The sequence below is a fragment of the Arctopsyche grandis genome, chromosome 4 (assembly GCF_051622035.1).
Source record: "Arctopsyche grandis isolate Sample6627 chromosome 4, ASM5162203v2, whole genome shotgun sequence".
In the NCBI taxonomy this organism is placed as follows: Eukaryota; Metazoa; Arthropoda; class Insecta; order Trichoptera; family Hydropsychidae; genus Arctopsyche; species Arctopsyche grandis.
Genome location: NC_135358.1, coordinates 29739588 through 29757238, shown reverse-complemented (window position 1 = coordinate 29757238; position 17651 = coordinate 29739588). Strand labels below are relative to the sequence as shown.

Below are 17651 nucleotides of genomic sequence, written 5' to 3'. Positions count from 1 at the left end.
TCGCCTACATTGCGTCGTCAAAGTTATGCGAAAATGGCGAATCTCTAACGAGAACTCTCGAGAACGTTTCAAAGTGAAAGCAACAATGAATTATTGTAACCGAATTACGTTTAAAATTCAACGCCCGGCGTTTGACGCGAAATTTCGTTAATATTTCAAAGCAAATTATCGATCGCGTCACCTTTTCAATACCTGTCGCAAAATTTAAACCGTAATTTTGACATCGATTCACTTTTCAAAAAAAAAATCGACTAGCTAAATTCACAAATTGAGAACAGACTGTTTTCACAATAAAAATATATATAGCGAAAAGCGTGCTCAATGTATTAATATAAACGTATATAACATACATTATAGTACATAATATCATTCAGCATGTTAAGCCTAATGGTTATATCGTATTAGCAAAGTTATTTTGAAAACGTGAAATTACAATTAATCTCAATTATGTACATACAATTTAATACAACACAACATATTACGTAACTTTTATACGGATCTTTAATAAAATACCATTTTCAAATATTTCTAAGCTTTTCCTAAGCCATTTAAACAAAATTTCAACAAAAATATGTATGTACATATGTATGTATATACATATATACATACATTAAATCATACATATAGAACATACAAACATATATATGCATGTATATACATTTAATATAATACATAATCAATGCCGAGATTATTTTATACTGATCAAATTTATTTTCAGTCACTTCAAAGGCTTTCTTTTTTATATATTTCAATTATCATCTGATTGGAAATATAGTCCTTGACTTGGTTTATAATATAAATCATATTTTTTTACGTAGTTTTAATAACCTTATTCCAATCAAAATGATCTATCAGTTTATTCATCTTAATAAATATGGTTCTACAACAGCCAGGATTTTTTTAATAGTGTTTAATATAGCAGCTTTTACGCTAAAAAATTAATAAATATCATTATACACCACCTAACAACTTCCTTCCCACCTAACAACTTCCTTATCCTTGTTATCATATTTAAACAAATCTAAACTCTCGTATTGCAGCTATGAAAACAGGAAGTAGTGAAACAGTGGTGAATATAACCCACTTAAAATATGTGTCATCTAAAGAATAAATAGAATTTTGACAAAATATTATACAAACGATATAAGGAATTTCTACGACGGTTTTTTCGTAATTGATTCCATATTTATATTTACATATACATAAGCATGTAAAGCAAGGATTTAAATAGGTTTTTGAGTTATTTTTCCTATTACGCTGTACATTAACATTAGAAAAATATAATACTATGATTACTAACAAAATTGTAAAATAAAAAATGATCAATAGATCGGTAGCTATTAAAATAGGTATAAGATGTATTGTGAACATAATTTAGTAATAATAAAAAGCATTTAAAAATCAAAAAGATTTAAATATGTACGAGGAGTGTTTGGGAACTTACTTAATTCCAAAAAAAAAAATTATATTAAATGTGGTGTACAAATTTTAGAAACTATCAAGTGGTAAGCGGGAAAATTATTCTCATCATATAATTTTAAATAATAGCTGATCGAAATCAATTTTAAGTCAAAAATTAGCATACTCCCTCTAAACATTGACAATAATATAAACGCTTCTGCAGTTTTTTCATTCCACACCGAAACGTAAAAGTGTCATCTTTCCCAATGAAAAATTTAAGAACGAACGTTACCTTCGCGATATCGCTGAAAGTTTATATGGAGAAAATTCCAAACGATGAGCACTCGTGTTACGTACCTACATAGATACATACATTTTCGTAGATAGTTTCCCCGGATAGTGTCTTTGGTATCATTGTAGTCACATTGTATAAGAGGGGGTATTGAAACCGAGGGGAAATATAAGTTTTTACGACGTCCTTCAGCCGGATGCGCAATTGTCTTCCCGGTGCGAAAGGACGCAAGCGCCTTCATCCGGCGGGTTTAGCAGATACGCGCGCCCCGCCGCATTTGTTAAGATTATAGGAAAATGTAATAATACAGCCGCCGAGAAGAATGCTCGCATGATAAATGAAGTCATTTATATTTCCTTGGAGCGACCCGCGTCTGTCTGTCGCTCCGTGGGGGTGCAGGAGCTCTCCTCTCGCTTTTCTCCCGTCAAGAGAAAAGTGCTCTCGCATACGTGTACATGTGACTCTGGTGCGAATTAACTCCCCGCGAGCACATAATATTAACGCGTGTGTGTGTTGGGGGTGGTGGTGGGTGGTGCGTCTACTATGTATGTGATGTATCTCTTTTTATGTTTGGGGTATCTCTTCAGCAGCCGCACCCTACTTTGTGTGCGTGCGTGAGATTTTACGATACACCCCTCCACTGCGCGCGAAGAAATATAAGAAAAATTCAACAACATTTTATTAAGTAGACTTAGTACGTTTAAAAAAGAATTCTCAAGTGTGTGCACACAAACAAAATGTGACAGTTTTTTTTCAAGTACATTTAATTGTATCAAAAAGAGACTTATACGTAATTTAAATCTTCACTGTAAATAACTACACCAAAATTGGTCAAATCCATTTTTAAAACATGTACTGTGTTTTTTTAATTCAATAGGCATAAATGTATGTATGTAGATCTCTTATTCATAAAGCTCGTAAATGGTTTCCTTGATTGTTCCGATTTACTGAGTAAGGTTGGTTTCGGGATCCCACTTAGGTATTCTAGACACGTTGCACTCTTTTCACTTAATCCTTTCTAAACTAATTCCTTACTACTAAAATATTACTATCTACAGCGTGTTTATCGTATGCTTAATGGGGAGTTGAATGAGGTTGATCTATTCGGTATTTCCTTACATCAATTCAGGACTGCCATCAGGAATGTCTTGATTGATTGATCCATTTCTATTTCTATTATATATTCTTTATCCAATTATATAATATCACTTTATGTTTAATTATGAATTATCCTATTTAGTCATATTTTATTTTTTATTCTTTTCTTTTTCATTTGTTTGTCTACATAATTTATTAAAATTTCACATATGGTACGCAATAAAATCCTTACAGTACTATTTAAATATAACCTTAAAGAACGGTCTAAAATCAACAATTGACGATACCGATATATCACTATTAAAACAATGATCAATTACAAACTACACTCGTTTGAAAATATACATTGCAAATACTACACATTTCATCGGCAACTTTCCGCGGAAATATTCGAAATTCTTTTAATGCCGAAAAATTCACCCCAAGGGCGAATTCTCTCGACTGTGCGAATTCTTCCCAGTCCTTTCGCGTGACCCCCACCATTTAATTTTACAAATATCACATAATACCATTTTTACTCTATATTAATGATATTTCATACATTTTTAAACACTCTTCTATACTTCTGTACGCTGATGATACAAAAATGTATAAACCTATTTACACTATAGACGATTTGATATATATTTTTTAAATAATGACCTTTTTCTTAATCCAGAAAAATGTTCTATTTTAAATTTTACTAGAAATAAAGCTATTATTACCTATCATTATCAATTAAACCATTCAATTCTAAATACATCATCTTCTATTCAGGATCTTGTTGTAATACTTAATAATAAATTCAATTTCTTTGAACATATTTCCTTCATTACTAATAAAGCATATAAATCTCTTGGATTCCTACTCCGCTAACAAAACCCTTTAATGATCCTTATGTACTTAAATTACTTTATTTTGCCTCAATTATCTTGTCACCTTTTTATTTATCCCATATAAATTGTATTTAAAAAGTCCAACTAAAATTTATTAAATCCTTACGCCACCATTTTCCTATCTACGCTCATACTACTGTTCCCGATATTTTAAAAATCCTATCTTTCTGTCTGGCGACGACTCACTGATGCTACATTATTTTTTAAGCTCCTAAATGGTTTCCTTGATTGTTCCGATTTACTGAGTAATGTTGGTTTCAGTATCCCACTTCTTTCTATTCCACTTCTAGATATTCTAGACACGTTGCACTCTTTTCACTTAATCCTTTCAAAACCAATTCCCTAAAATATTCCTATCTATGCTTAACAGGGAGCTGAATGAGATTGATCTATTCGGTATTTCCTTACATCAATTCAGGACTGCCATCAGGAGAATCTTGATTGATCGATCCATTTCTATTTCTATTTCTATTATATATTCTTTATCCAATTATATTATATCACTTTATGTTTAATTATGCATTGTCCTATTTAGTCACATTTTAGTTTTTTTTCTTTTCTTTTTCATTTGTTTGTCTACATATATGTACTAGATATACATTTTATGTATTTTTTCAAAATCTATAATTGGGCTCAGATATTATTTTGTTATATTTATTCTTTATTTTTATGAATTTCTGCATCTTAGGCCCGTTGATTTTTCAATAAATAAATAAACAATAAATCCACCTCAACCTAAATCGTCATCAAAAACACACACATTACATATACACCTCGGAAAAACTCCATCTCAGCAAAATATTCCACGTGCAGTTTAATGATTAATGTCCACCCGTCGACGAGACATTCTGCACAGAATTCACACTTTGTTCCATCCCCAGTTTTTTCCCATTCTTTTTTGCACGTTCTAATTTAAAAGTGGAGACTCGTATCGTGAGAATGTGGTGAAACAGTCTCGATGCACATTTACGTACATTCTTACGGGACTTCTTAGTGTTAACGTTCGGCCAGGGGGGGGTCACGTATAAAATTCAAAAACGTACAAACGGACATACATAGTATGTATGTACATACATAGTAACCTAGATATAGACTCACTAGTCGAATAGTAAAAATTCTGCACGACCGAACCATTTCCTCGGGCACAAAGGAAATATTTGGTCTGCAAATGAAACGAACAAATGCCCGGAACGAATTACGTTCGAGATGCGCCCGAATGTACATATGTAGGATGCACACTCGGCCTGGCGATATATGTATATATTTTCGCACAAAAATACATTTCATTCATACGGAATTCTTTGTCGTAAAGGATATAATGCGATATTTTTACGATTATGCGTTGAGCTTTTAGTGTTTGATACTGCGCGCGCCATACAAAGCATTATGCCCACGTTTGATACAATGAAAGCGCAAATATTAAAAATAATTTAAATACTAATTGAAATACTCAAAGCCATATAAGATTTGACTCTTTGAGTATTCTACGAAAGATTACATTCTGAGAATTTTATTTTTGATAGTGCAACGATGCAAATTTCTTTGCATTGTTGTACAGCATTTTAGAACATAGTATATTATTTTCAGAAATCCCTATAATAAATCCCTTCAAAATATTGTTTTGTAGAATAACTACTAAGAAACCCGTACTTTTGTATGCTAAAAATTTACAATATATATACATACATACACACGTCAATTCATGCGAACTATTCGCATGAATTGACTTTATTTATTTATATACTTTCTCATCTAACTATTTCCTTGTAAATGTCGTATTATATTATTGATTATTTGATGTTTAAACATTAAGTTGTTCATATTTCTTAAATGAATGTATTGAATATAGAAAATGAGCTTTATTTTTTAAATTATGTACAAAAGAGATAAACGCTAAACTGGACATATGTAAAACAATAAAATGTTATAAATACGAATCTCTAAATATGTACAAAACTAAAAACATTCCATTGTTTTAAAAACAAACGGTTAGTTTCAAAATGAAAATGGCAAATCATTTAAAATTTAAATAGATAATTACATTTGATTTAAATAGCCGGTGAATTTTTAAAAGCAATTTGCAGAAAATAAAGTTTTAATGTGAGATACTTTTTAAATTCATTAACTGAATATGTAAGATATAACAATAATAGATAAGATAATACTGAATATGTAAGACTTTTCCCGAAAATACCAATTCATTTATTTATTTACCTAACCCCTAAAAATAATTAATAATACACCCATATATACTAACTTGAAAAAACTGCATGCCATATATATGTAATATTCCGTTTGTTACAGACATTACTAACAAACTAACCAGTAAATTCTATGACAGAATCACTAATAACCATACTAACACACTTGTGAAGTCTCGGTGATTACAACAAAATGTCTATACCCTTCAGGTATAAACACAGATTACCTAAACTCAATCTGCTTTAGGTCATCGACTTTAGAGAGTCTTTAATTAATATTATGTATTAGATGTATTATGAACATTTATAAGGATTGTAAATAGGTTTTTGAGCTATTTTTCCTATTATGCTGTAGATTAACATTAGAATAATATAATACTATGATAACTAACCAAATTAAATCAAATTGTAAAATAGAAAATGATCAGTAGATCAGTAGCTATTAAAATAGATATAAGATGTATTGTGAACATAATTTCGTAATAATAAAAAGCATTTAAAAATCAAAAATTTATTTACCCAATCGATCATGTTATTCTCGAGAATATTCAAAAACACGTCCTTAATGCATCAATTAGCGAGGAAATAAAATTAAAATAATTACAACAAAACATCGTCGTCAAAATTTCTTTAAAAAAAAGCAATCGCCGCGATAAATTGTGCGTGAAAAAGTAGATCGCATCGTATGCATATAAATCTGTATGAACAACAACACAGTGGAATATCTCTCATTTAAATATTAATAGCCGAAATATGCAAAAAACATTGAAATTACGGCCTGTATTTAAAGCGATTAATTTCAATTCAAAATAACGCTTTTACCATCACAAAGCCGATACGACATCAATGCGGCTTCTATTGTTTATTCGGAGCGTACATTGAAATTAATTATATATTATCATTTTTTCAGCCCCCGCATAATATATTTCACGGCTATTAATTATTAACTACGCATTCTGGTTATGATGCCGTATTCTTGACATATTTGTACTATGACTTTAAGCAAAGATTAAACTCCCTGTGGGCTTTCATTAGCAGTAGTTGTAATTAGTTCCGAGTTGTTCTGCCAAGGAAACGACGTTGTTGTTTCTTTGCGAAACACCATATGTATGTACATACATACATACGAGATTCTAATTTTAACAGTACACACGTATGTTCATACATATGCGGATCAACTTTGAGCGAGATAAAGGCGTTTATTATTTTAATAATTAACGTTAATCGCATTGTCATATTTCCGCTTAATAAACGAAACATTTCTCAAGCTGAAATCTTTCAAACGGTTTACTTCTATATTTATGTACCTAAACATTAATTCATATGTATAATTCAATGACTAATTGTGTAATCTTATATAATACGAACACACGTTATAAACAACCTTTTGTAAATTTAATTGAACTTAAATATTCTGAAGCAGCCTGCCGCGTAAACAATTTAAGTTTTTAGACTTGCAACCAAATTAAATTTAGCACAAAATTAATCATACTCTGAATAAACCAGCACCGTTTGTTATTTAATGTTTAGGTGTGTATGTATGTATGTACATACATACATATATAAACGTAGATTAAATCCTTTCATTTTTTTTTTATTAAAACCTCATGTCTATTTCGTATTTTAAAATACGTAAAACATACGAATTTATTTTCGAATGTTTTGATTTTACGCAACCTTGCGATATGAAATGAAAGTTTATTATACCGTATCGATATTCTGCTGAAGTGCATTTGAATAAATTCAATAATGAAAACGTCATGAAAAATCAAAACGTAAACTTTTTTTACGCTACATTAACCCGTTATGAGCCGGACGCGCATACTAAAAAAAATTTGTTTTTAACACTTTTGAAACGAACTTATCTAAATCCTATCCATTCGTATCCTAAATATCGCATCCTATCGAATATGTCGAAGCGCTCCTGGACAGAAATGGTCAAGAACGGAAATGAGATCTTTTGAATCAGATACGTGTTGACGACGACGTTTCCTTTATCGAAAAACTTATCTTTTGACATGATCTCGATACAGTTTTCTTCAAAATAAATATATATGCATATAGCACATTCAAAAATTTACCTAAAATATTATCAAACAAAAAAAAAGAAAACATAAAAATTTTAAACACCTTAAAGTCGGAAAAATCAAGTGCGAATGAAAATAATAAATTACAGCCACTCTTTAATAGCCCTTTAATTCAAGTTATAATCCTCTCTTAAATTAAACAAGACATAAAATTAAAATTCTATTTCCCCGGGGGATGATCGCGTCGGCTAAGAATCGTCCGAGCAGCCAACGAGTTGAGTCGTTAAGCGGTGCCGTTAAATTTTACAACGGCGCCGTTATGTGGCCGTCACTCGAACTGTTCAATGAGTTCACCTGCCTCTACAACGCTCGATTATCCGGAACCGGTGACTTATTTAACCGGACTCGTATATAAAACATTTATGTATATTAATTTCTCACCCACCATTGAAATATCAGCAACAGCAGTCATCTCAAATGTATGTACATATAAACCTATACATAAATTCAAAAACACTTTTATTATACACACACACATATAATATATATTCATGTATCATTACATACATACATATATATATATATATATATATATATATATATATATATATATATATATATATATATATATATATATATATATATATATATATATATATATATATATATATATATATATATATATATATATATATATATATATATATAATTCTATAAAACCAGACACCTTTTTCACGTTGAAAATAAATAAAAAAAAATGCTTTGCAAAAACTTTGAAAACGCTCGTGTGAATAATGGACGCGTAGGCACGATAAAAAGCACTTACTTTTATTCGCTTTTTTTTTTCGGTCGAGTGAATGAATCTCTTTATAATTCAATTGTACAAAGAAACATAATACCTAATATACTTCGTGTGGATATAAAGCAATCTGAGTGTATCAACGTGATATGAAATGTTACATAAAAGTGGTAATCTGGGATACCTTCACATACCCGATGCGGTGCAATGTCTCATTTTGAATACATGAAGTTCAAATATAATACACAAAAAATACATATATTGTATACAAAAAAAATAATAACAATTACATCTCCAATTGCCACGTTAATTTGATTCAACCCTACTATTTTAAATTGACATTATTTATATCATCCATTCGTACACTGGCATGACATAATAATGTACATAATATACATACATAATGTCGCTTTCGTTTTATATTTTTTTGCAACTGCACGTCGCATACTTGGTGGAAAACGCTTTCCTTCTTTAACATAATCTATTCATAATCTTAACAAGACATTGGGCCTGTGACTCAACATTTGAATGGAATAATTTGAAATATTTGAATAATAATCCAGCTAATACTATCAACATTTTAAAACGAAGCGTATACAAAATTGGGGTGGCCAGATTTGGGACATGAGAAATCAGGACATTTAAATAAAACATCACAATTTAAAAAATCGTACGTCATATATTTGATGAGTTTTTTTCCAGATTTTACAATTTTTTAGATATCTTCTTTGTCATATTTGAATTAAATCGTTTAAAGAGGTCTCTTTAGTTATTATTTGGATATGAAAGCGTATATTTATACGCTTTCATATCAAAATAATAATATAGTATATTTATACGCTTTCATATCAAAATAATAACTAAAGAGACTCCTTAATAACTAAAGAGATCCCCAAGAGAGTATTACACATACATACATAGTTTAATACGTGAAAGTAAGTATCCTTTAAATCGCTCGAATGCGATTGCTCAAAATAGATTTTTCAAACGTCACGTAGCTCAAAATACGAGTGGCTTAAATGTCAATTGCTTGAAATACAATTTACTTGCTCTTTATTATTTTTTCTCTAGCAAATTGTTTTTCAAGCATTCGATATTCGAATTTCAAAGAAATAATATTCAAGCTATTAACATCGAGTAATTTAATATTTAATTTAGAAACGTAAAAATATGTAGAAAAATATATGTATGTATGAAATACTTACTATGGATCTCAATTATTCCTATAGCTTTTGAATATTTGAAGATCGAATAAAAATTGATGAAATATTCGAATATTCGTATTTTTTTCGACTTTCACCATTATTGATTTATTTAAATAATTAGTGCAAGAGATCAAAAAATTGTCAGTAAAATATAATTTAATTAAAATAATCATAATAAACTATTGATTACTTTTATAATCGTTCTTTTATAATGAAACTTTTTGAATTTAATAAGCATTACAAAACATTAAACGTTTTTTGCCGTATTGTATGATTATATTTAACTTGCCGCTTTCAATACTTTAAAGTTACATTTTGTCTTATCAACAACCAATATTTGCAGATAAGTCAAAATTTTTGAAACACAATCAAAGTACATAGAAAAGGACCATGGATTGTAGAAAAGGCATTAACGGCACGGTCGTTAAAGCATATTGAAAGAAAAAATTACAATCAATCTAAATTTTTTTCAAATTTCTTTCGAAATACATAAATATGTAGTATAAATGAATATTTTACGAATATTCGATGGATTGTTAGAATATTCGTATAGACAAAAATTGGGCGAATATTCGAATATTCATTTGAAAACCGTATAATACTTACCGTTTCGGTGTTGCCAGTTCGAAAAATAAAAATAAAAACATTTTATTTATTTTAAATTCCATTTACAAAGGCCCAGCCTCACTATGCGGAAAAGATGCGATTGTTAAGATCCCTTGTCTTTCGAAGGAATGAGGGTAGGTCTTCATAAACGAAACGACCTCTAAATACTATCAACCTTTACTAGGACAGAGGGATAGATTGTTGAAAAATGGAACATCTGACCACCCGTATATAAAAAACCATTTTTTTTTTATCTCAGTGGCAATTGAAGATATATATGTAGGTATGTATGTATTATATGAAAGTGGACTCACTTGAAACTCGCCCATCATGAGTGGTCCAGCCTGTCCCAGATATAGGGTGGACGCCGAGTCGAAGACCAGCTCCTGAGGGACTCTCCGCACCTGGGCCGTCTCGAACTCGTTGCAGTTGAGGAAGAGAGTGACGTTCTCGGCGGACACCCTCAGCGCCAACTTGGTCCACTTCCTGATCATCGAAGGCACCACGAAGCTGGCAATCTTCTGCGTGGTGATGTAGGAGCTGACGTCGGTGTAGAGGAGTGTGATGTTGGTGAGGCCGTAGCCGGAGGGGATGAGCTGCACCCCCAGCTGGATCACCGTCTCCAGAGGGTTAACCACGCTGAAGAGGAACCCGCCGTCTCGGTTGGCGGGCTTTATCGCGGCCGTGATCGCGAACTCCGGATACAGCTTCTCGGGCATGAAAAGCCTATACGGAGATTTTATGTCTGATCCCGGCCTCAGCCCGTAAGCTGGAAAGCCATCCAAGCCCTCCGTGAAAAATTGTGTTTTCGGGTTGCTGAACGGCACGGGAATGGCGCGCAGCAGGTCGTGCTCTTGCAAATCTGAAAAGAATCGAAACACCCAATCAATGAGAAGCGTATTCAGTCGATTGGCCGAAACAGATTTCAATTGAAGAAGTCTCCCACTGTTAGAGAAAGTGTTTAAAGACACAAGAGTTCAAATTTTCTCAAACATTGGTCGATCCAATCCACCGAGACCACTGAATCTAATATATAATTAAATTAAAATATAAACCAGTAGCGTGGTCTAGTGGTGAATGTTGAATTATCTCGTACTTGATGTTACGAGTGCGATTCCCTCTATTGTCTCGCTATTGGCCAGACCTTGGTTTGTCAAGGTCAATCGTTTCTTATCAGAATTTGCCAATTTTTCTGATTTTCATTGAAACGATTCCTGTAAAATTGGCGCTTTCTTCCCAATTTTCTGTTGCGAACCTTTAGTTATTGTTATATCTTAGGTTTCGCCATATTGCTCAGCATAGATGTCTCTGTGGTTGTTTATCGAATATAAAATTCGTATTGTTACATGAAAGTTATTCATCGTTATTTATCGTATTAATACGATGTTTGTAATATCTGACCATAGATGTCAGATATTGTTTAGATTTACATGTATCTATGTAATAATTATGTGTATCAGGAAGGCGCATTTGGGCTTTACCTGTTAAGCCTTTCTGGTATATTTGTATATATGTATGTAAAAAATATGTATTTAAATAAAATAAATAATTGCAAAAGAGACTTTGTATGTACACATGTAACCTTCGTTAGACGACAAATTCAATTTTTTTTTTTCGATTCATAGTCGCTGATTCAATTGTTTTCGATTCAAAGGATTCGAAGTCCCCGGAGGCGCAGCCGCCGAGGGCAAAGCCCTAAGTGGCGAAGCCTCTAGGGGCGAAGGCACCGGGAACGCAGGCGCCGTATTCTGGTATACATATAATTTCGAAAGAGACAGTATACAGTATACAATAGACAGTATACAGTATACAGTTTGTTTGTTCGTGACAGTATTATAAACAGTGTATATAAAATAAAACTATTCAAATAAATTTAATTAAATGTTTACTATTAGATTAGTCATGTTAAAGTGGTTTATATTACAAATACCGAGCGATGCCGGGTAAAACCACTAGTAAAAAATAATTTATGAGGGTTTCGTTCAAAGCTTAAACTTAAAGCCTTTTCTTATTGACGCAAAGCGTTGATTTATGTCAATAAGAAAATGAGCCGAAATCCAAAGTGATCTCAAAACAATTCTATTATACCTATTTTTTATGACAGTTTTTATAATTTTTGCATTATAAAAATTTGAAAATAACAAAAAATCTTAATTTTCTGAAGCCGGTGAAAACCGGTTAATCGGCTTTTGATTTAAAAAAAAAAAACACTAGCCGGCTTTTTTCGGTTGGTTTTTGGACCACCTATAGTATCGACGAGACTTTATTTTTTATTATATTATAGTTTTGTGCCCGTTGGAATTTCAACGGGTGCTTTCTGGTTGATACATAATTTAAAATAAACTTAAAATTCTACGATAGCGTAATTGGTTAGCTGCTCGCTGAACTCAGATATACCTTTAAGAGGATATTTGTGTTTGAGGGTTCACCGGTTCGATACCGACGAATGAATTTATACAAAGTTTAAGCTTTTTATCAATTCATTCATTATGTTCGGCTAGCATTAGGACACACACACACAAGTGTGTGTGTGTAATAATAATAGGTGTGTGTGTACATATATGTATGTATAATAATCTGCGTAGATTATCCTGACGTAACCAAAGAAAACTCATTTTAAACAAAATAATCTGTTTTTCCTTGAATGTAGCGTATGTATTCTCGATTTGTAAAGCGATCTACATATATGTATGTATGTATGTAGATAATTATTTTATCCATTCAAAAACTATAAGGGTCCGTGAATTGGACTGCACCTGACTGGAAAAGAGATCCATAGAACAAAAAAGGCTGAAAATTCCTTGTTTATAGAAATTAAATATGCATAAAATTTATAATAGAATGGGTATCTATGCGCATGTATGTAGGTATGTACGCTAGTGTTTGCGTTTGAAAACTTAACGAGTATATGAATATTTTATAAAGTGTGCATATAAGCAAGTGATAAATTAGAGTATAAAATATAGTGTGCGCTCCGCTGCATTAACCGAATTAAGTTAGACGCAGCTCGAAATGGAGTAGAAAATAATTTTAATTTTAAAGGAAAAGTTATATAAAATACGCAGTATGTGCTGCCATCTGTGTCCATTGCGAGTAAATACATACATAGCTTACGGATCTAAATAATTTACATATTTTAATCAAAACAAATCCACGACAAAACAGAACAAGATAAGTATCATAAAGTGTTATTTTTATAAAATCAAATAACAGATCATACCAAAAATTAAATAACAGATCCGCATATATTAGATCATTGCATGAATTTACTGTTGAAAAACTATGTTCTATAAACTACTTATGTTCTATAAACTAATCATCTATTATGGTCGAAGCTATATTGTTGTGATATAGACTATAGAATATAAATATTCATAGAAATGGAGGCAATATACTGCTATACTACTACACTCAAGATTAGTGGCATGTATGGAGAAAGTCACAAATAAAAACTAAAAGAAGACCAGACCAGTTTGAACAATGCAGCTAATACTGCAAATATGAGAGTAATTGGAGAAGAAATATTTAAGCGGCTGGATGCAAATGGATAGGATGCAGTTACCAAGAAAAAGAGCTTTGTAATGGTATATAAATGACAAAGAGGATGTAAGGCGAAAGATAGAATGTTTTAAAAATGAATATACATATGTACATATATCCATGTACTGAAGCACTCGATTAAAATGGCTGAATTCATGTTAAGCATACAAAAGAAAGTATGTATGTGGAAAATAATCAGCAAACTTTTAGGATGAAAATTCATATTTTACCACAAAACCTTTGATGGAAACAATACTTCAAATTTTGATATTCTGTATATGAATAAACAATTATAAATCCATGTAGCATTGAACTATAGCCTAGTGTCAATATAAATAATAGAATATTGAATATATTGTATTATTTATTTATATAATACATCAAAGTTTTCCTTTACGTAGTCTTTTATTATTACGATTGACGTCAGAAACCTGTGAATATTGTCTGATTGAATACACACAATAAAATTCAAACGAGCTTTCTTCTGCGAGGAACGCGCAATTATACCGACTATAATAATTCAATATCAATAAAACGTCAGCTTTTTACTCCGTCGCGGTAGCGAAAGCTATCTTCATTATTCCATTCTAGATAACGAGTGATAGCGTTATTTAAATTTTGGCAGAAGACGTGCAATTCGCGTACAACGAGCACCTATAGATAAAGCAGAGAAATGCCGGCGTAAAAAGCTCTCGTCTCGAATTGATAACAAAAGACAATGCACGAGCCTGGCGAGATTTCCCGACTCGTAAAGCGTAAAAAGCATTTTGACAAATTACCAAAAGTTTTAAACTCAAAGTAGCAAGAAACTGGTAGGAATTACGGTCTGGCTCACAATTTATGAGTAACGGAACATAATCTTTGACACACGACTGAGCTTCCTACGCTTCCCGAGATTTGTTTTTCTGTTGCCAGGCGTTGCCCATTTCAGCGAAGCCGTTCAGGATGTTCAGGCCCACCAGCCCATTTCATCACATCTTTGAAATTTCAAACAATACAAAATACCGTGGAGGCGGAATGGAAAGCGTGTCCGCAAGTACGAGTATTCTTCCAGTATTTTACCTACCGACAGTTTTCCGATCGAAATGTAAATAATAAACGAAACGAGAATAAAAATGTACCCACCCTCTCCACCACCCCCCAGCTTTACGTTCGCCCGTTTAAATTTTATGAATATAAATCACAAATTCATCCCCGTTTTGTGAGTATAATTCAAAAGTTTCACCCCACCCGACAACTTTTAAACGCTGTTCGAACGCGAAATAAATGTTTCGCTCGCTCAAATTCAAATGTTTGCCTAATTCAACTCAATAAGAAAATTCATTCGAACATTATAATAAATAAAAAAAAAAACGCATGCATTCAAAACGAGCAACTTCATAAATAAAATAAACTCTATTACACAAGACACACATATGCTAGGGAGTCCGTTGCCGGTTCATCGGTAAATCCAGAAAGCAATAAATGTTTCAAAAACGTGATGTGGGTCTTTTGTTCTTGAACTTTTATCAATGTTTTGATACAATTTAATTTTTGAATTTCACGTTGTGTTTTATTTGGGACCTAACTTTTTAAACAATTTCTTTTTTAATTTATGTAAAATTGAAAATTGCCGGTAACTCACCGGTGACCTGTTATTTAAACAAAAAATACCGATAAATAGAAATTACGGCAAATTTTTGTGATTTCCAATATATATTCGTGCATATATGTATATTTACATGTGACGGCTTCAATTTGTAAGAGTTAATTAACATGTTCGCAACTGAATTATACAATATCTGGTATGTTTTTCGGGTTAAAATCGTTCCGCTAATCTCATTTGATAGTAATAATCCGCAGATAAGCCCCTAAGCCTACACAAGTATGTGCTGTATCATTTTGTATAATATTATTACTAAAATATTATTTCTCCTCTAGGGTTCAACTCTCCTACATAATTTATTGTTTCATAAGCTTCGGTTAACGAACCCTCCGAGTTAAAATGCTAAACTAATGTGGGAATCTATACATACATATGTACATACGTACATATAACTGAAAATATATTCTTCAAAACTAACACGTTTTGTTCACAAGAATGCATTTTAACGCATTGTAGAAATGTGTAAATTTATGTTTCACACATTTAATACATGTATAATAAACAAGTAGTATTTAATAAATCACCCCAATATATTGTACATGTATGTACGTACAAATTAGTAATTGAAATTTAATTTTTCTAATGCTTTTGTAACACCACGTACAATTAACTTTTGATTTCAAACTAACAAGTCAAATAATAAATATTTCTTATAATTATAAATCATCTACGCTACACGACAAATCATTTTAAAACACATTATTTTTGAATACACGAGTAATAAATAAACCAATGATATTTTATTATTTTAAAGAACTTTTAAAAAAAAAAAATTATTATTATAATATTATATTTAACAAATGCTAGTGTCCTGTAAGAAAAATTAGAGCGTAATTTGAATTGAAATGTACATTTTTTCAATAAATTCGATAAGAAAATGTATTCAACAAGGAAAATATTATTAGTCCCATCTCTACGCGAATTCTCGAACTTTTACAGTAAGCTCGCCGTTAGAAAGAAAATATTTTCTATCAAGAATTCTAGACCGAATATATAATATTTTGGAATCAAATAAACCCAAAAATATTTATTCAAAATACTCATATATTTTTTAACTTTATTCAAAATTATAAAAAAATGGCATATTTTTATAAAAAAAAAAAAAAAAGAATAATTGAAAAATATTTTCACAGCCGTAATTAACAATACTTCCAACTTATAATCTCACAATAAAATAATAAATATACTCACATAGAGTGCAAAAGTTTTTGAATTAAAATTTAAGATAACAATATAAATTGCAAGTGCAAATTTTTTTAAGAGATCGGATTATTTTAAAAAGGAAAATGATCGACGAATTTTTTACATGTCAAACTACCAATATTTGAATTTCAATTTGAATATAATATAACGAAAACAAAAACACGACATCTATCGACGGATTTAAAATCTCTCTAAAACCGTAAGCTCCTCTTTATTATATTTTGAACGAGCACGTTATAAATCTGACGATACCGAATTCGGTCACGTTGACCATTGAAAAAATTCGCTTCGAGTGTAAAAAATTCTGAAAAATCGCAATTTTCACAGGATCGTCAAAAACTAATGCATCAAGCGTTTGACGGAAAGTCGAAAAAGGCAAAAAAAGGCCGTTTAATTAATGGACTAACTGTTAGCTATGGCAAAAGCTTCATACAGTGTTTTTCACATCTAAAAAATATATTTTTTAGATGTATAAAGATAATAGATATACATACATATATGGTGAAATATTTACGGCAAAACACACACGTGGATACCGCGAAATGAGCTAGTTTAGTTTTCTACCGATGTATCTAGTTTAGTTTTCCATTGTTGGGAAATTGTGTAACAAACCACATATTGTGCGGAAAATGGGGGAGCAACACATTATTATCACACCACACAATTTCCCCGGTTCAATGCGATATAAATCAAGCGAAATTCGGTTCAATATCGCAATAATCCCAAAGCGTATACTTTTCGAATTGCATCGCATAAGCG

General features: G+C 31.3%; 1 protein-coding gene across 1 annotated transcript in view; it reads right to left on the bottom strand.

The window, feature by feature from the left end:
- LOC143911028 (uncharacterized) overlaps positions 1-17651 on the bottom strand; it is a 440832-nt gene that overhangs the window by 334658 nt on the left and 88523 nt on the right. The window contains exon 3 of the mRNA XM_077429735.1: positions 10819-11366. Within this exon, the coding sequence (XP_077285861.1) occupies positions 10819-11366 (548 nt within the window). The remainder of the gene's footprint in view (positions 1-10818; positions 11367-17651) is intronic.